This window comes from Achroia grisella, unplaced genomic scaffold, assembly GCF_030625045.1.
Source record: "Achroia grisella isolate CSIRO2021 unplaced genomic scaffold, CSIRO_AGI_Agris_v1 utg794, whole genome shotgun sequence".
Taxonomy (NCBI): Eukaryota; Metazoa; Arthropoda; class Insecta; order Lepidoptera; family Pyralidae; genus Achroia; species Achroia grisella.
In genome coordinates, this window is record NW_026713026.1 from 1,418,194 (window position 1) to 1,439,241 (window position 21,048).

A 21,048-nucleotide genomic window follows, 5' to 3' on the forward strand; every position below is an offset into this window, starting at 1 on the left:
CCTTTGAGTTATATATATGTAGATTAGGGAGAATATAGTAACCAGGATATGCTATAGTATTTTTGTAAAAATACAATAATTTAATCAATAACCCTAACATTTATATTTATGACAACTAGTGGTCTCCCAATGGTCGAAACCAAACCATAGTTAATCAAAATTATGAGTTTTAACATTACTGCCAAAGACTATACTTCTATACGTGTGTGTCAAATATATGTTAGTATCTGTAATGTTTTTATTATAAACGTAATGTACTGCATTTTTATGCATTATTAAAAAAAATATATATTCGAGATTTCTTCAGATAAACCTTCTGCAAGGAATTCTACAAAATATAGTGAAAACTGTATCAAAATCGATTAAGTGGCTTCGAAGAAACAAATGGTTATACAGACGAAAAGTGAGACTTTGTTTTATATTAATAGACTAGCGAGACGCCCCGGCTTCGCGCGGTTGCAATGCTGATATTAAATATACCTAATTACTGTACCTAAATTTATCAGCGTTTCTCTATAATATTATGCATGTATTATATATATAAACCTTCCTCTTGAATCACTCTATCTATTAAAAAAACCGCTTCAAAATCGTTTTTTGTTTTTTTTATACTACGTGGCAATCAAGCATACGGCCCACTGATGGTAAATGGTTACCGTAGCCTATGAACGCCTGAAACACCAGGGGTATCACTAGCGCGTTGCCGACACTTAAGAAACCTTAATATACCCTTCTTGAAAAACCCCATGCTGCAGTCTCGTGGGAAAACCTCTACAGGAAGTCCATAATCTAAGTGTACGCGGGAGGAAACTCCTCTGAAACAGCACCGTTGCGTAGTTTTAAAGATTTAAGCATATGTAGGTAAGGACAGCGACAGCGACTTTGTTTTATACTATGTTAAGATGAGTAGCAAATCAATTTTCTTTTCAGTATATTTGTGCCGCAATCTTGTTTGTCCTTACAGTCACATAAAAATTTGCAATAATATAGAGTGAACAAGAACCATTCGTTCTATCATTTATATTTGGCCCACCCACGCGCTCTGGATATCATATACAGACAGTCGGCTAGGTTTTCCATACATCGAGTGTAATAAGTTGCAATTTTTATAACACATGTATAAAAATCGATTAGAATATTCGAAGACGGCGTCGGTGGTCTAGCGGTTTAGCACACCGACTTACTTCCGATGGTCGCGGATTCGATTCCTCGCACGGCACAAACATTTGTATTTTACCAACAAATTCAGCGATTCATTTTTATATTATAGAAGACAAAAATATAAATAAAAACTGCGTGTCTTTGACGTCATTTCACAGAAAAACCTTCGCATTAAATTTTGACGCGTCGGTGGTCTAGCGGTTTAGCACACCGACTTACTTCCGATGGTCGCGGATTCGATTCCTCGCACGGCACAAACATTTGTATTCATGAGTATGATTCTGGTCTGGGTACGGTCTGGGTGTTTTCTGTGTATAATATATACATATTATACACACAGTATTTACGACGAAAAAAACTATGTATTTATAACTAGTTGTCTAGTACCCATAACACAAGCTTTCGCTAGATTAATTTGGGTCTAGATAGCGCTGTGTGAATTGTCCTGAGATTATAATTGTTATTTTTATTAGAGAATAAACTCTCCACTTTCATTCCTTACATATATACTTTTGTACTTTGTTTATATATTATTGTATTATGTTTTTCATTTATAATATTTATTCAACATTTGTTCTCTCAACTGATACATATTTTGAATCGGCAGTCGCACGATGTGAGAAGGGCCTACATGTTCCGTGTACTCAACCATCTACTGGTGGATTGTATTACTGAGTACACATCTAGTGTTCTATAAATATTCGTTTGCGCACATTTCTTGTAATTCACATTTGTCACAATTTTTGCTCACACTCCGGACGTGCCGACGCGTGCGCACGTGGCGACGGCGCCGAATTCATGTTATTAATTATTTATTTAAAGTTTCTTTTAAGTCTAAGCAGCTTCTTCTTAGTGTAGTCATTACCAGATTTAGATGATATGTCACTGATCATAATCATCCCTGAACTGCAAATAAACATATCATATATATATGTCATACTCGTGAACGGGTGATACTTATGGGGACTGGCCTGTTCAGGTTACGAACACTGATTAGACTTTCTGCTTTTTCAATAGCATATGTTAAATGTCACCATATTCTTCCAAATTTGAATTAAAAAAAAATTAAACTTATTGTAAACATGTACAACATTTATTTGAAAAGAATACGAGCTGAGTTTCTTGTCAGTTCTTCTCATCTCGAAATCATTCCGATCTGACGGCAAATTTGACATATCATAAGAGTCTGTAATAGAGCTAAACTAAAGATATTTTGAATTTTGAATATGATTAAATTTTTCCCATAGACAATATCTATTACACAGCATAGCATAAAGAAGCAGAGTTCGCTCGAACCAAGTCGCGTCGCCATATTAGATCCGTATCTTTGGCGCCATAATTATCCGCCATACTATTTCCACAGATTGCATTCGAATTTCGAATTCCTCGTGTTATTTTCTCAATTAATACCTACTTACAATTTGTACATCATTCAAACATATCCTGTTTTAGAACCGAAATGTAATTGTACGAATGACGTTCTTTAAAATGTTCTCGGGAGAAATCTAACATGGTTTTGTTATTAATTACAGTCAATATTCAATTATATCAGTTATGCCACAAATAGGATACATTCAAACCGGTCTAGACATTGTCTATGTCGTTTGTATGGGTGCTTCAATCTCACCTACTTCAGCTGCAATAGAGCTGGTTGTGTAAACTGAATTTCGGAGATTTGGCAGTAAAATTATACTTACTATACATTCATGATACCCTAGTCCTTGGGAGTGTCAATGTATGAGCGTTATTAAGTACAAAGTTAAGAATTAATACATAATTAATAAATAAATATTCCTTTACGATATTCTTCTCCGATCGATCCCCTGTCTAATTGCGAATTCCAAAATGACGACGGCCTGAACTGAGGTTATCGGTTGGTCGGTTATAGATCGCAAATATTTCTTTATAGTAATACCCTTTCGATCGTCAAATTCCATACGACGACCTGAGTTTCGAAGCAGCGGTGTCCGCAGACTAAAGTCGTATCAGTCAGGTAAGACTTGGTGTTTGCCGTCCCATAAGTCCTTCCGGATTTGGAGTGCCATACGACGCCCTGAGTTTCGAAGCAGCGGTGTCCCTACACTAAAGTCGTATCCGTCAGGTAAGACTTGGTGTTTGCCGTTCCATAAGGCCTTCCGGATTTGGGTGCCATACGACGACCTGAGTTTCGAAGCAGCGGTGTCCCCACACTAAAGTCGTATCAATCAGGTAAGACTTGGTGTTTGCCGTTCCATAAGGCCTTCCGGATTTGGAGTGCCATACGACGACCTGAGTTTCGAAGCAGCGGTGTCCCCACACTAAAGTCGTATCAGTCAGGTAAGACTTGGCGTTTGCCGTTCTATAAGTCCTTCCGCAGATTTGGGATGCCATCTGTACTCCCCCTACCGTTCGGTGAAGCTAGCCAGCTGCCGTCTGCATTAGAATAGTTCGAAAAATTACAATATTGCGTTGGATCTCAATGAACCTTCAATCAATGATTCAAATCGAACTGTTTCTAAGAACATATCCTGACTTGAAGTAGTGTCTACATTGGATGGTATATCTGAAAATACTTTAGAATCACTCTTATACGTGATAGTCGACGTTGCCCATAGATTACAGTTGTAATACAGAAATAAATGCAGGCGCGGCGCACGCGCGACACTTTACTGTAAAAATAAACTGTTTACTTCGAATTATGTGTGCGTAATAAAGTACTTTACAACATATGTGTGTATTATTATAACGCGTCTATTTCGAAATTGAATTCTTTTGATGAACTTGTAGCTTCCGCACGTAGTGTGAGATATAATGTGTCTCCACATGAAAATAAAATTGGAGTGTCTGTTTGTAATATTGAAATAACCGTTTTTTACTACATGCATATGAATATAAATACGGCACATGCACCAAAATAAAGTTATTTACAATTTTTGTCAGTCTGTCTGTTTGTTCCAGGTAATCTCTGAAATGGCTGGGCCGATTCTGACAGGACTTTTATTGGCAGCTGTTGGTAGCTGATGTAATACGGAGTAACTTAGGCTACTTTTATTTTAGAAAAATTATTATATTTTAGAACAATAAAGTTAAATTTCACGCGGACGAAGTGGCGGGAGCAACTAGTATTCTATATTATAAGAGGTTAATGAATAAATAAAATGTTGTAGTTTTATTTAGTTCCTATGCTCGCGGTTTCACCTACATGAAATTTAGAGCGTATATGTTATTCTGATGTATAAGCTACCTTATATTACTATAAAGTTTCATCAAAATCCGTTCAGTAGTTTTTGCGTGAATGAGTAACAAACATCCATCTATACTCACAAAACTTCGGGTTTACAATATTAATAAAATATATATATATATATATATATATATATATATATAATATATATATAAGTATAAGTAAAAAGAAAATACAGAAGAAGACTTGAAATACGTAAATATATTATAAACGATTTACAAGAAGTTGAAGTATAATAAAATATATAATAAACGAACTATAAATTTAATTACAAATTTAGAATATTAATAATATTATTGTTAGACCTACAATGAGAATCACTGGCAGTTTTTATATATTGTTTTATCCATATTCAAAATGTGATTTTCTTTATATACATTTTTGTTTTATAACAATTCTGTCGCTGCGCTCTGCTATAATAAGCATCTAATATATCTAATAAATATAATTATTTATATTATATAATAAATATAATATAAATAAATGTATATATCTAATAAAAAACAGTCTATACAAGCATCTCTCTATTTTACCATTAGCGAATTCGTTTTATACAATGATAATGGTATTTATGTATCAACAATGTTACCATTATCATTATATAGCTTATTACCATATCATTATATAGCCTTTATCCAATTACTTGGGGTCGTCGCAGTATGCCATTTTCTTTCACCGATCCACCGTCGTCTAATCTGAACTTACTGGGGGGAAGAGAATTGCTAGTAATGTGGACTTATAACCCCATTACTAGCAATGTACCATGTCAGGTTGACCTCCACGCGGTTTCCCCTGGAAACCTTCGTGATAAATTTCTGGTGAATTTGTCACGATGGGCTAACTGACCTGACCTCATGTTCATCTTATCATCCTTCACTAGTGCCTCGCCAGCGTAAACCGTTAGCGCAGGCGGGTGCACCATTTCTCTATCATTCACAAAAAATCTGAACTTACTCTCTTATCTCTTAATAAATATTTATTGATAAGAGATTATAATAATAATTACCCTGTATATTCACACAGCGTGACGTAATGACATAAAATTTATTTAAGTATTTACTTCTGTCAGTATAGTTTCCATAACACAAGCTTTGCTTAACTTGAGAATAGATGGCTCTGCGTAAATTGTCCTGGATTATAATTATACTAAAAGACCATTCAGAGTTCTCATGTGAGTAAATAGTGTTGCGCATGCACATAAATCAACATAGCAGTGATTATTAAAGTAGAAAAAGAAATAGTAAAGTGACGAGTGGTAAATATATCGTTCAACGGACCTGTGAATAATCTTAGAACCGAGATAAAAGTCCTACTGCGACATATAATGTTGCGGGGATGTAAGAAAATGAAGGGCCACGGATTTTGGATGCGGCTTATAAAAGTATGCACTGTAATTCCTTACTATGACACTCACTACAGTTACGAAATGTGTGTTTTTACTTTAAAGTTACGATGTAGATATTATTTCAATTGTATAGGTGCTACAGACAGTCCTCTTTGTCAGAGCTGCTTTATAGTCGAATAAACGGACGCTCATGTATTGCTGGAATGTGCAGAAGTAGCCACACGACGTACATAAATCGTCGAAACGTTGAGGTCGCTACGTGCAGCCTGTGAAGATGCCAGAAGGCTTCTGCGCTTCTAGGCTGGAGCTTGGCTAGTGCAGAAGTAGCCACACAACGTACATAAATCCTCGAAACGTTGAGGTCGCTACGTGCAGCCTGTGAAGATGCCAGAAGGCTTCTGCGCTTCTAGGCTGGAGCTTGGCTAGTGCAGAAGTAGCCACACAACGTACATAAATCCTCGAAACGTTGAGGTCGCTACGTGCAGCCTGTGAAGATGCCAGAAGGCTTCTGCGCTTCTAGGCTGGAGCTTGGCTAGTGCAGAAGTAGCCACACAACGTACATAAATCCTCGAAACGTTGAGGTCGCTACGTGCAGCCTGTGAAGATGCCAGAAGGCTTCTGCGCTTCTAAGCCACCGAGCGTTGGCTAGCCTGTGAAGTGCAGAAGTAGCCACAAAACGTACATAAATCCTCGAAACGTTGAGGTCGCTACGTGCAGCATGTGAATGCCAGAAGGCTTCTGCGCTTCTGGGAGGAGGTTGGCTAGCTACTCCAGTAGTCTCAGCTCTACACGCCCAGATGACAGGCTAAATCCGGATCCGGATAATTGACTCCAACTTACATTACATAACATATTTCTCAGTACTCGTTCTATCCCTATTCTGACAAATTGCTTCTCCTCTCATCCAAGTGCGATAGTAATATTTTCAATTGAAATTCTGCCGCAAATATTTACGTTCTGTTCTACTTAGCTTACTGTACATTTTTTTTTATTATTTTTATAGATGTATATATGTATGTTCCTGTATGTAGGGGACATTTAGGGGTATTACGTTATCACGTGACGCCCTAGATAACACTCAAACGTTGCCATTCCAGAGGACTGCAATGACAGGTCTTGTATTCTGTAATTTCGCCGTAACTCACCCGAAATACAGATACAATTTTTTTTTATTGGATTGTTTGGGCTATTGTCAGATACCTGCACCTGTAGCACTGCGACCTACATAGATCTATTGTGCTCGCCCTTTTTCAAAGTTCGCTACCTAGACCCGTTAGGGACAAGAATTGAAGGATATTCTTAGGAGCGATGGTTTTTATCTCCTCGGGAAAGAGTGTAAATTTTCCAAGGGAGATATTTTGTTTATGCATGAGTGGGCTACAACCACCAACCAGATACAATTACAGAAACAGATTACAAAGCGTGTCTGCTTTGTAATCTGTGCTTGGCGACTATAATGGGTAAGATAGAGGTACCAACGCAGACGAGTTTGCACAAAATAAATCTAAAGTATGTTCTTGTAATATTGCTAATATAGTAAATAGAAATGTGAATAATATTTATTCAAATAAACTTAATATAAACATTTTTGAATAGTTACAATTTTTATTCTACCACTCATTCGGAACGCAGACTCATCACAAGAAGAACGAGCAAGAATCTTGCATTCATCTTTTAAATAAATGTTGTTCTAACTATACACACATTAACAAGGCTTAGGCATGCGACAATCAACATAGAAACCAAATAAAATAGGCATATCTGACTATTAGATATTGATTCGTAGTGACATGTACGGAGAGTGCATCGCCTACGTTCATTTGGAATTATTTTCGTAGGCTACAGTCGCGGCGCGTTGCCACACAGTGAGTTATGTCCAGCACACTTATTTCCCGAGTTTATAAAGATTACACTGACTATAAGCCACGTGGGTTCAATGACGTATCTTATTAATTTAAGAGTACGTATCGGAACATGTCGCAACAGACATAAAACGTGTAGTATAAAAATGAGCAGTAAAATATGAGAATTGTTAATCATATCGTCTTTTGAAATATAATAATAATATCCCTAGAAAATTCACACAACGTCATGTAGTGTAAGCTAAGCAGAGTTTGTGTTATGGGTCCTAGACAACTAATACAAAAATACATTCTCTTCTCAATACATATACAATTCAGATAAACCAAACCAAATTACCCGGTAAACACATAGATCAATACAAACAATCATATATAATAAACATCAAATTTATACTGTGTGAGGAATCGAACCCGCGACTATTAGTATTAAGGCAGTGTGTTTCGTTAATTCTAATATTTCAATATATAAAATCTGTATGCACCAACGGTTGTACTACCTTCCCAATATTAATAATATCTATATGTAATAATCTTACTTATCTGTGGTGTGAAGCAATATATACATTTGAAACAAGAATACAGATAATGCAATTAATAAAACTATTCAAGAAATCCCAATTAAAATAAAACCTTATACCGTGTAAGATGCGCGGAGAAAAAAAAACGCGATTGCCACGTGCTTCCCGCGACGGATGCGTATAATGACGCCCCCCCCACTCGCCCCGCCTGGTAGCCGTCCCCTCTCGGTCTACTACCAGATATTTCTGGTAGCGACAGCAGAGACACTTCACTTGTACTTTACTGGATGTTTTGATATGACTTTCCTTGTCTGTAGTGTTAGAAAATGAATAGACGCGGCCAGGTGTTTTTTTAAGTGAATAAATTTTATTTTTTGTTCTTTCAAGTAACATTTGGATTATTTGTAAGTTTATAAACATCATGAAGTTTAGTAGAATTTAGAACGTAAAGTATCAACGCGAATTTTGATATCAAAACGAAGGAAGCTAAATCCATTATCCAGCATTTAAAGGATCGTTCACTATCATTACAGTCATTTATAATTTAAGAGCCGCCCTCTTATTGGTGGAGCTCTTGCCACCTCTACTATTTCATTTCTCACTTTCATTGTAATTCTTCCCATCCTTTTCCAACACTATATTTAAAACGCATCAATTTTGTATGCATGTAAAAGGAAAGACCTTTTACATGCATACAAATCTATACTTATTAAATCGTTTCCGATGTCTTAGTGCTACTGTTTTGATTGCTAATAAATAAATAAACTATTACCAATCCATACTAATATTTTAAAGTTCATAAAGTTCTGCTCCACGTATTATTATAATGATTATTCTTCTTCTTCTTCTGTTCCATAGGAACTAAATTTATTTACCCCAGAATGTTGCAACGACTTTAGCTCATTTGGTAGCATTTTTAGATTCCCCTTTGTGTAGTATGATGGGCACAAAGGTAAGGACAGTAGGCAAGCCACACTCTGCGATGGTGAAGCGATTTACCCCATTTCACCAAGCGACAACCTGCGGCCCACCTCCCAACCAAATGGGCTGGTTGGTGCTTGGGCGCAGGTGTTCGGCTTTTCGAATAAAGTCCAATAGAGCAGGGTGATTTGACTTCCATAGGTCAGCCTTGACCTTATGTGAGTCTTGTCAGAACGCTCTTCCTTCTTCGTAATGATAATAAAATCATAGGACAATACACACAATTGCTTCTAGTCCCAAGTTATAGATAGTGATTATTAAAATATATTAAATAATACTGGCATGTCTAATATTTTCTAAAGCTCTGTAGGCCGGCATGCGTCGCACGCGCATCCGGCCGCGCCACGCGCCCTCTGACTCGCAGCGATCTCTTTATTTGCAATAATAATTACATTAAGCCCGTAATATATGTATATGTTTAGGACAATATTATTTTTACTGGAAATATTAACCAGGGTACGATTGCCTTTACCAACAAAATAATAAACATAAAACTGATATTTGGGTGCTCTCTTTAAAAATAACTGCTATTTATAGAATCCTTAGTAATATTAAATTAAAACTGTTATCCTTGTTTTGGAAACTGACTCCTGATATGCAGCTCATGCTAGTTTGGGAGTCAGGACTGCATCAAACTGTACCCTGATATAGGTTTAAATAAATAAATTATAAATGCGAAAGCAACTCTATCTGTCTGTCTCGCTTTCACGCCAAAACTGAGATGAACCGATTTAAAAAAAATTGGTATATTACAATTTAATCAATAACGTAAAAAACAAGTATCAAGCTTCTACCTTTAAAATAGACTATACATCCATATAACCTTTCATCAAAGGGTTGCTATGTGTTAAAAGGGGAGCTTTTAACCCATTACAACCCTTTTTTATGCATCAAAAAGTAACCTATGTCCTTTCCTAGGGTCTAAACTATCTGTATATCAAATTTTATGTATAACATTTCAGTAGTTTAGTAGAAAGCGCTACAGACAGACAGAGTTACTTTCGCATTTATGATATTACTAGCTTTTGCCCGCGGCTTCGCTCGCGTTAATTTATCCCTTTCGGTGTGGAATTTATCAAAATCCTTTCTTAGGAAATGCCTACGTCATAGTAGGTTTATGCATGCAAAGTCTCAGCCCGATCGGTTTAAAATTGACAAAGTTTCATGCAAACTTTCATCCCCTATTTTATCCCCTTGGGGGTAGAATTAATCAAAATCCTTTCTTAGCGGATGCTTACGTCATAACATCTACCTGCATGCCAAATTTCAGCCCGATCCGTTCAGTGGTTTGGGCTGTGCGTTGATATATCACTATGTCAGTCACCTTTGAGTTATATATATTTAGAAGTAAGGATAACTGGTCTGGATGGTGAAACACCTATATTCTCTCCGCTTTTCTTATGTTTATTATGAGTAAGCATCGTAATTTTTTATGTAAATATATTCCACGAATCTTTGTAAGTATCGCGAGTAATTATTTTGAGGAGATTTTTAAGAAATGTGACATAATAACAGATTGACGGCTAATAACCTATGAGATCTGGGCACGGATCTTTCCTCATAAGATGAGGATCTAGTCTAATATTATTACACTGTGTAGGCGACATATTACATATAGTCTTACTATATTTTACTTGCGACTTTGTCTATGTTTTTTAAATAAAAGATAGCCTATTGAAGTCCTTGTTAAATCAAATCAAATCAAATCAAATAAAGGTTTACATTAGTTGTTATTGTAATATAATGTCCCATTATATATATTTTGATAAAGTTTAATATTGAAGTTTAATATTTATGAAAATTTTTAGTAATAAGTATAGTATAAGTAAGGAGCCAACAGAATATCAGCGCTGCAGAGTTATCTGTAGCATTATGCTGAGTCCTTTTCACTTTTGCGGCACATAAAGCCACCTACATTTCTTTTATTAATTTCATGTTTTTTTCTGTATCTGATGTATGTTGTGTGTCTGTTATTATGAATAAAGAATTTATCTATCTATCTATATATCTATTATTATGTTTTGCCTCATTAGACATGCAAAATACATAATTAATAAAAAAATATTTAATTATTAAATAAAATTGTCATCAGAGTAATTATAAATACATATTATTATTATTATTACATTATTATTCATTTTAAAACTCGTTTACGTAGTAAAAACATTATAAAATCTATCTTTTAAAAATTACGTCTTTGATAATTTCATTGCGAGGCATGACATCTTAGTGCTCCCGAAATGCATGAGTAGTATGGGCATCACATGGTCGTGCTGTTCATGTATATAGATGACAGTTACCACTTTCTTGATGGTATCGTCACCTATATATATATACCACTTGATGGTAGGCCGACAGTCTGTCTGCCGTTCCAATTAAATAAAAAAATTAAGTACCGTTCACCGTTTAGTTGAGAAATGAAGAGAACCCAGGAAGAGACACTTCTTGTGTTTCACCTTTTCGTGCATTTGCTCATTTTGACATTTTTAATACTTTGACTACTATTTTTTTTTATTAAAATATAGCGTAAATCTTGAAGCTAGTGTATACCACACTAGCTTCAAGTCAAATGTAATTAGGAATAAATATTCAGAAACGAGGAGCTATAAATATATGAACTGACAGACAGACAGACACATTGTCGCATTTATAATGTTAGTACGTTAGTATATACTGTGTTTTCCTCTAAAGACTAGAGGAAAACCTGTAACACTATCTTTAAATAGGATCAACTGTTTAGACATAATATACAACAGACAGACAGACATTGTCGCAGTCATTATATTATGTAAGTATTTTGTGTTTTCCTCCTAGAGACTAAAGGAAAAGTTCAGATGTACTATTAACTAATAGACCAGAGTTTTATCGGCAATTACGATATTCTTAGAATCATATACATATATATATAGACAAATTCGTAATATGTAAGATCATCCCATGAAGCTGTAAAGGCCAGCTGCGGCCAACAGCATTACAGTAGTCCGAACAAAAAGGTTTCAGAGTTCTGGAATAGCAATGTATGAGTGATCACATGATAACGTGATGCCTGTAGTGCTATTCATGAATAGCACCATGGACATCACATGACATGTGTATGAAGGCGATGTTTACCATTTCCTATCAGATGGGCCGTTAACATGTTTGCAATTCCGATAACATAAAAAAACTCCTCATTTATTATTACATGGATAACTAGCTGTACCCGTGACTTCGTCCGCGTAAATAATGAAAAAATATTTAATGACCTAACGAGGGTAAAATTTTTACAAACTCTGAATGTCATATTTATTTATATTTAATCAACACCCTTAAAAATAAGTTTCAAGCTTCTCTTCTTCCATCATCTCAATCTTCCATGCAATCTTTCATCCCCACTTTCAACCCCTTACAACCCTTTTTTCGCATTAATAAGTAGCCTATGTCCTTTCTCAGGGTCTAAACTATCTGTGTACCAAATTTTATTTCAGTAGTTTTGACGTGAAAGCGAGACAGATAGACAGACAGAGTTACTTTCACATTTATAGTAAGAATAAGGATAAAAACTTATTCAAATTATCCTCATAATTTTTGGGTTCATATGAAGATTCCTTAAAACAATGCGCATCTTATGTCATTCGCCATATTGGATTTCTGATGACGTCATAAACGTCTGTCCTTGGATTTCAAGGTAACCCACTTATGCTGAATGTCTGAGTGTTGAGTCGCTGTCGGGATGTCGTTTTTGTGTTTTGTCGCCCTCTTGCTTGGAATTTATACATTACATTATATATATAGATACTTTACTATACTGACCAGTATTATGTATGATGCAATAAAGCCTAAATACACTCAGTTCTTTGCCTTATAAAATATTAAAAAGAAAATACAAATACACATGTCATTATTTAAAATTAGAATAGGTTATTTTACTAAGAAAATATTAATTCAAAAGAGCAACACGTAAGTTTCTTGCTCATTCTTCTTGTGATGAGTCTGCATTCCGAATGAGTCGTAGAATAAAAAAAAAATATGACTATTCAAATAAGCTTCAATTAAGTTTATTTGAATAAAGAATATTTCCAATAACTTTCCAATTTCAAACAATACACATTATTTAAAATTGGAATGTTGTTTCTTTCGTATAATTATATTATTGACTTTTTTATGATATGTACTGTAAATACTATAACTGTATAATACTATAAATGTTTTTTTTTAATTGGAATAAAAACAAGTGGATTGTCCCGTTGATTACAGTTCGTAACCATCGCCTAATATTTGGATAGCATGACGGATATCACGTTATGTGATGCTTATAACGCAGCACTTTATTTACCACTCTGGAGAACTAAGAGTGGACATCACATAAACAGGCTCTGATCGGACGGGCCGTGCCCACGACGCTGTTTGATTGTCAAGTTCTTTAGTTCTTGCAGCAAACAATGATGACAGTGTTTTTGCTATAATAATTTGACGAAAATTATATTTTTGAATAAGTCTTAGTTGGTTTTAGTCAGTTGTGGTTAGTTAGTCTTAGTATCAAAAAGAAACCAAAATTAACGCCAGTGGTAGAACAGTATCAAACAGATTTTTCTCAGAGTTTAAACGTAGAGTCTAAAGTCGAACGTACATTTATAAACTTGTATTTAAAAATAAATGTGACATATAATTTTTGTTTTAATTTAACATATTTTTATATAAAATAATTTAATCTTCTGATTAATAACTTAATATTAACTTAAACCGTTTCCATAAAATCTTATTGTGTTATAAATATTGTGAGAACCACATGTGGTTCTTTAGAAACCAGTATAAAGAGATATAGCAATGACGCGTACTCCACTCGTTACTTATTTAAGAAAAAAACATTCGAGTTTATTTTACCTCCTTGCGCTGGTACAATAAACCTGCATTGCATCATTTGTGATTCATACAATGTGTAATTTTAGAAAAAAAAAGACTTCAATCGAGATATAAATATTAGTAATATAAGTTTTTTGTTTAAATCAACATGTCTCTATACCGAATTACTCTGTATTTTCCAAAGTGTTCCAAATTTGAATTAATAATACGAGTTTGAATCAACAGATGTCGTAACAGAATTACATTGAATGTATTTTTTTAAGTGTTCCAAATTTGAATTTAAATATAGGAATACAGATTTTTTATATGCATTGGAAATTTTTTTCCTACTGCCTTGTAGCGTTACATTGCTTCTCAATTAAAATAGAATATATAAAATCGCTAGGTTCTTGTTTATAAGTAATACAAAGGTCCAGTTAAAAGCAATGTACTAAGTTTAGCAGCCGCTACTCGTTTTAAGAGTTTAGCATTAGTATTATATTTATTATTTAGACCAGATTTAGTCACTTTTGTTCTCTTAACACAGAGACAACTTTCTCTCTATAATATAGTCCTTATATCATATTGTAGAGTTTTTGGCCAATTATTATTAACTAAAGTAGTTAGTGGTACTGGTCGTAGGGATAGTGATAAAAATTATGACTTGTATAAGAAGCCTATGTAAATAAATAAGTTGAATCATCTCATAAAAAAAGAATGTATTTCTGTATGACAAAAAAGATTATTAAAATGGCGTTTTTTTGACCGGGTCAGGCCATGTTCATTTCATTTTTATTTCGGTACACATTCATTATTATGTATGTACCTATAAATTATATATATGTATAATTAAATGACATATGTATACTAATAAAATATATGTATACATACTAATTAAATGACAGCCAAGCGAGTCGTCTCATTACACTTCTTTTATTAACCATATGTCACGCTCTATACCGAAACGAAAATAAACCGCCTATACCGCGTTATCGTTCCAAATATAGTTACGTATGTTTCCTAGCAGCCTGCAGGGATGTATGAGTAACATACAATCCGGATACTTGACCCGCCGTTTACTTACTTGTTACATAGCATATGATTGTTGATCCCAACCGGCGCGGTGAGTAATTGCAATTGGGATTTTTGTACGCTGACGTCACATCTCTAAAGAGATCGACAAAGATTTTCCTTGAATTTATTGTTTAATGTGTTGCAATATTAATTGAGAGACATTTTTTACAACTTACTCAGCGCCATCTAGTTCTAGGGTAAAGAGAGCTTGTTTTATGGGAACTGGACAACTGATATAAATATCATCATCTGCTTCTTCCTTATCCCATTTATTTGTGGTCGTAATATGTTTTTCTCTTCCATTCATTCCTGTACGCAGTCATCGCGTTATTTACTTCCTTTCTTACCATATCATCTTTCTCACAGTCCATTCATCTCTTTTTCGGCCTTCCTCTGCCCTTATAACCATCCACATTCATATGTAACACCTTTCTTAAATATAATATATTATCCTCTAATATAACTGATATAAATATATAGATATATTTTTTTATTTTAAATATATTCTTAATAGACATAGAAAATATTTATTGATATATTAGTGTGTCGAATTCAAAGAGACATATTTTTACAACTTACTCAGCGTCATCTAGTCCTAAGGTAAAGAGAGCTTGCGTTATGGGAACTGAATAATTCCGATCAGTCTCAGGACTCTAAGGGAATTTGTTCTATGATGCTGTCATGTAGAGTGGCTTCCCATTGGAAACTTCTACTCTTCTGCAGCCTAGAGCTACTGCCGATCTTGTAGCTCCAGGATATGATGGCGTTTTAATCGTCTCACATGCTGTTCTATAGAAAGTTCTCGAGCAAGTTTATTAGGGTGATGGATCAACCGTTCCTTGTATTTGATATAAATATATAGACACATTTTTTTTTGTAAATGTATTCTTAATATACATAGAAAGCATCCAGACAATCATAGTCATGAATACAAAAATATTTATACCGTGCGAGGAATTGAACCCACGACCGGAAATAAACCGATTGCCGCCATCGTGGTATAAAAAAAAGTAAGCTGATGCGTTTTAGGAGTCCATTCTTCATCAGAACATGAATGAATCGGGTCAATGGAGCTTCATATTAATGAACTAAACCTACATATGTAGTTTTGATTCATATCATAATTAAGAGGAGTGGCTGGTATATGATCACAATGAACTCATTTGCATAATCACATGCATAGTGATCGGCTGATTAGGAATTTGTTTGATTACTGGTTTTTTTATTTAATTGGACTGCCAAACAATATGACGCACTTGCAATTCCCCTGGTGTTGCGGGTGCTCATGGGCGGCGGTAATCATTTACCATCAGGCGAGCTTCTAAATCGTTTGTCTCCTGTACTATAAAAAATTACGTTAAGTGGCAACTAGTCTATTTCCCGTACTAGATGCCGCCAGAATGTTTCTATTTTTTTCATTGTATATAAAAATATAATTTGTTTTTGTCTGTTTATTGTCTGCAATCAGATCAGAAACTAAGTAACATAGTTATAACAAAAAAAAAAACATAAAGCATATGGTATTATAGGTAGAGAAATATATATGTAGCCTTACTTTTATTTCCCTGTCAATCATAAATACGCAAAGTCACGGGTAACAGCAGTAATTAGAAAATAAATATATACGAGTTTACCGCCTATGAAATTGTAAAGGCAAATATGAGTTTTGTTGTTACGAAATTCAATACAATCGGTATAGAAAGATATAGGTTACTCTAACTCCCTGTCAATCTTAACCACGCAAAGTGACGGTAAAAAACAGTGTAATATTTTATGACAGAAAATTAATATATACGAGTTTAACGCCTATGAGATTGTAAAGAAAAAACGAAATTCAATACAATTGGTATAGAGAGTGTAATATTTTATGACAGAAAATTAATATATACGAGTTTAACGCCTATGAGATTGTAAAGACGAATATGAGTTTTGTTGTTACGAAATTCAATACAGTTTAGTATGAGTAGGAACCGATATAGGTTAGTTTAATTTCCTATCAATCGTAATCACGCTATCACGGGGAAAACAGTCATATTTTATGTAAAAAAATATATATACGAGTTTAATCACTACGATATTGTAAAGGTGGATATGAGTTTTGTTGTTACGAAATTCAATACAGTTTAGTATGAGTAGGAACCGATATAGGTTAGTTTAATTCTCTGTCAATCATAATCACACAAAGCCACGATATAAACTAGTATAATATTTTATGACAGAAAATAAATATATACGAGTTTAACGCCTACGAGAATCCCCGAAGGCCATGAAGCATGGCGACCAGTTTAATTAGAATAAATTTGGACCATCATCAGCTTGTGATATACGCATCTAACTGTACATTTGTGAATGATACATTTCTTATTTAAGTTTCTTATCATTGAATCAAATTTTATAGTACGGGTTCCCTATGTTTATGGATTTATTTTATCAACTAGCTACTCCCGCGACTATGCGTGGAATTTAACTTTATTTTTCTAAAACAAAAGTAGCCTAAGTTACTTCTTATTACATCAGCTGCCTGCCAAAAAAAGTTCCGTCAAAATCGGTTCATCCATTTCAGAGATTAGCCGGAACAAACAGACAGACAAAATTTGTAAAAAATGTTATTTTGGTATTTATATTCATATGCGTGTAGTAAAAATCGATTATTTCAATATTACAAACAGACACTCCAATTTTATTTATATGTGTAGATTATGAAACATTCGGCTGTATTGTCATCTATTTTGTCTTTTCATTTTTGGACCAACATACTACTCTCGAATAATGATGACTCTAGTAGAGTCAACATTTTTCGAATATAGATAACTTTTGAGATGGAAAACTTTATAGATTTCTTTTTGTATCAGTCAACATGATTACACGGATAAAGTCACGGGTAGAATCTAGTATGCTAATTAGATATATAGATAATATTATCTTAGAATAATTCACACAGAGCCATCTTGTACCAACTTCAAAAAAAGATCACGTGTTTAATGGACATGGGGCCGTCCACTAAACACGTGATCTTTTTTATTACATGTAGGTATATGTGCTACTGTCATTCGCTTTAAGTACTGCATCTACGAATTAGGAGATACGTTTAAATATAATTTCATATAAGATGGAACGGACAGAATTCTAATTAAACTTGGGTTCCGGATTTAAAGATAAGAGCTGTTAACAAAAGTGATATATTTCGCTCATAATAATTCAGAATGACATGTACCTACTTAATGTCATTTAGCGACCAGTTCTGACGCGTTACATTCAGATAGCAGTATATTATACTGCTTTTAGGGACATCAAAATAAACAAAGCTTTTTTTTAACGTTTCTACAGATACAAAATTAATAGAGATAACTTTTTAAAACACCAAAATAAAGATGTTTGGTTTATGTACTTTGTTCGGATTAAAAAATAAAAATTGAAATTCAAACAATCCACCAATCACATTTTGTCCATCCATCAAACATATTTTGAAAATCGAACAATGGACATTCATTGATTTTTCGATATTCAAAATGTGTTTGATATTTTTCACTAATTTAGCATTATATAAAAAACAGATATTTTATGATTTTAGCAGGCTCTGGAGAGAAACAATCTTCTAGTGTTGTGTCCTTAAAACAAAATATTTTTTATTTGTTGTGTAAACGTCCATTTTAAAAAACAAAATATTTTTTATTAAAAACTAAATGCAATTATTTTAGCACGAAAGTGTTGTGTCATTAAATAAAAATATGTTTTATTTTAAACGTGTTCTTCGTATTTTAAATATATACGAAGAAAGCCTGCCTTTTTATTAAAAAAAAATTGCAGCACTTATAAAATATATTGTTAATTGCTCTCAACCAAGTCTATTTACGTATAGACAAAGACTTATTCTATTGTATTGTATTGTACTAAACAATATTTAGATGCATGACTCAGAATATTTTTATAAACAGAGGTCGCTAGAGTAATAAAAACACGGAAAATTTCACATGTACGCAAATACCAATACTACTTTAATATACTTTACACATTTATAGCAATGTCGAATGATGAATGCTTCTAATTCATGCATTATCCACTCACAAATCCTTTATACATGTATAATGTTATACAAATTATATATAACTTATATAAATACATTGCAAATAATTCTTACTTTGTATAACATTATGTTTAACATTTATAACTCCACAGTATACTCTCAATGCGTTCTCTAAATAAAAAAAAAATACAGGATATTTGATTGTTTTTACCAGTAAAGCGATGGCAATGATAGCATGATATACTGCTCTTTTTTTTTTGGCATTCAACTTACCTTGAAGGATAATATCGTCAATGTTGGCGAGGACTCCTGCGGAACAAACAATAAATATCCTGCTTTAATTGTATTTATATGTATAATATAAACGCATTAACGAGTATAAGTGGAGTGAATATACATATTTTTAAATTATACGTAAATCTTTAAATCGTTTATTTCCCACAAATGCTACGTTGGACGAGTTTTATCTTATTCTACAAGATATAATTAAGTAAATCATTATTTAAAAAAATTATAAGTAATATATTATAATAATTATTTACGCGGACATTTATAAAAATTAAATCCTTAAAATTATAGGTACAATTAGTAAAAATCACTGGATCTTACTACGTTTTATTTTTATTGAGTTCCCGATGTTAATTATTTTATTACTTGTACAAGATACGCTAGAGGGGATGTCCAATTCAAACGGGGATTCAAATTACGACGTAATTAATAGCTGTGCCCTCAGATAAAAGTCACATCCGTCATGGAGGAGTTGGCTTTCCACCGCTCCATAAGTCCCTCCGCGGGTTTGATGTGCCATCTGCACTTATCTATCCTTCGGCGAAGCTGCAAAGTGCAAAATCTGTGGAGCCGTCGTCAGAATCGGACACAAAAATGTGTATTTTTTGTATATATACATACTTTAACACCGTATATACATTCGTATGCATCTAGTGAAAAGCAAATTATTTAAAATTACAGACAGACACTTAAATTTTATTTATTTGTATATATATAAATAATAGAAAAGTATAACTTTACGACCTAAATAAAAGTTTAGACCCAAATACAAGTTAAAAGTTCCTAATATTAGAAAAAGGAGACGTGAACCAGTATTAGTACTCCGATTTTGAAAATTCTTTGAGTTTCAGATAGCCCATTTAGCTAGAAGGACTATATGTATATATATATATATAGAAAATTGTTATAAAAAACGGGGAAAATGTAACGCAGACGACTTTCATTGGCCAGCGAAGCGTGACTCATATTGGCTATTCCACGAAGAAAGCGCATCGAAAGAGCTTACTGCAGGAAAATCGTACGCCTCTGCGACTCATCGGTTCTGAGGAATAAGTGTTGTCTTTTTGCAGTCAATTCCATTCTAAAAGGAACAGCTTCGTGAGAAAACTGCACTGAATAATGCCAATTTGAGTTTAATTGGTTGCAGTATTAGCGTTTTGATTTTGTGAAATAACTGGCTGCAGCATGCGGCTTTGTTCTTATGAATTATGATTCACTAAGACTTTAAGATCATGTGCGTGGATCTATCCTATTTGAGTCGCTAAGTAGTTTGCTTATAATAATAACATCTCAGGACAAATAACACAGCGCCATCTGGTCCTAAACTAAGCAGAGCTTGCGTTGGATACTGGACAACTGATACAAATACATAGACAGATGTTTTGAGAATACATACATAATATATATATGTATAAAGACCCAGACCGATACAAACAAACATACTCAGGAATAAAAATGTTTGCACCGTGTTAGGTATCGCACTTAGGTATCGAACTCGCGACTATCAGAAGTGAGACGGTATCTTAACCCGCTAGACCATCGAGGATATCAAGTTTGTAAACTGTAGTTATTATAATTTAATCTGTGTTTTGATAAGACCGTTGATTAATTATAAAAAAAAAAATACCAAATATCTTTATTCAGAGTAAATCGGTAAGTAACTACATACGTTTTGGAATAAAAATTACGTGTCAATAACGTATAACTTATTTATAGACATTCAAATACAATGATCGGGTCATAGACGCACG

At 33.9% G+C, this 21,048-nt stretch overlaps 1 protein-coding gene across 1 annotated transcript in view; it reads right to left on the minus strand.

The window, feature by feature from the left end:
- The window catches only part of LOC131851605 (voltage-dependent L-type calcium channel subunit beta-4), a 206,703-nt gene that overhangs the window by 60,479 nt on the left and 125,176 nt on the right, over positions 1-21,048 (minus strand). The window contains exon 3 of the mRNA XM_059202121.1: positions 19,283-19,318. Within this exon, the coding sequence (XP_059058104.1) occupies positions 19,283-19,318 (36 nt within the window). The remainder of the gene's footprint in view (positions 1-19,282; positions 19,319-21,048) is intronic.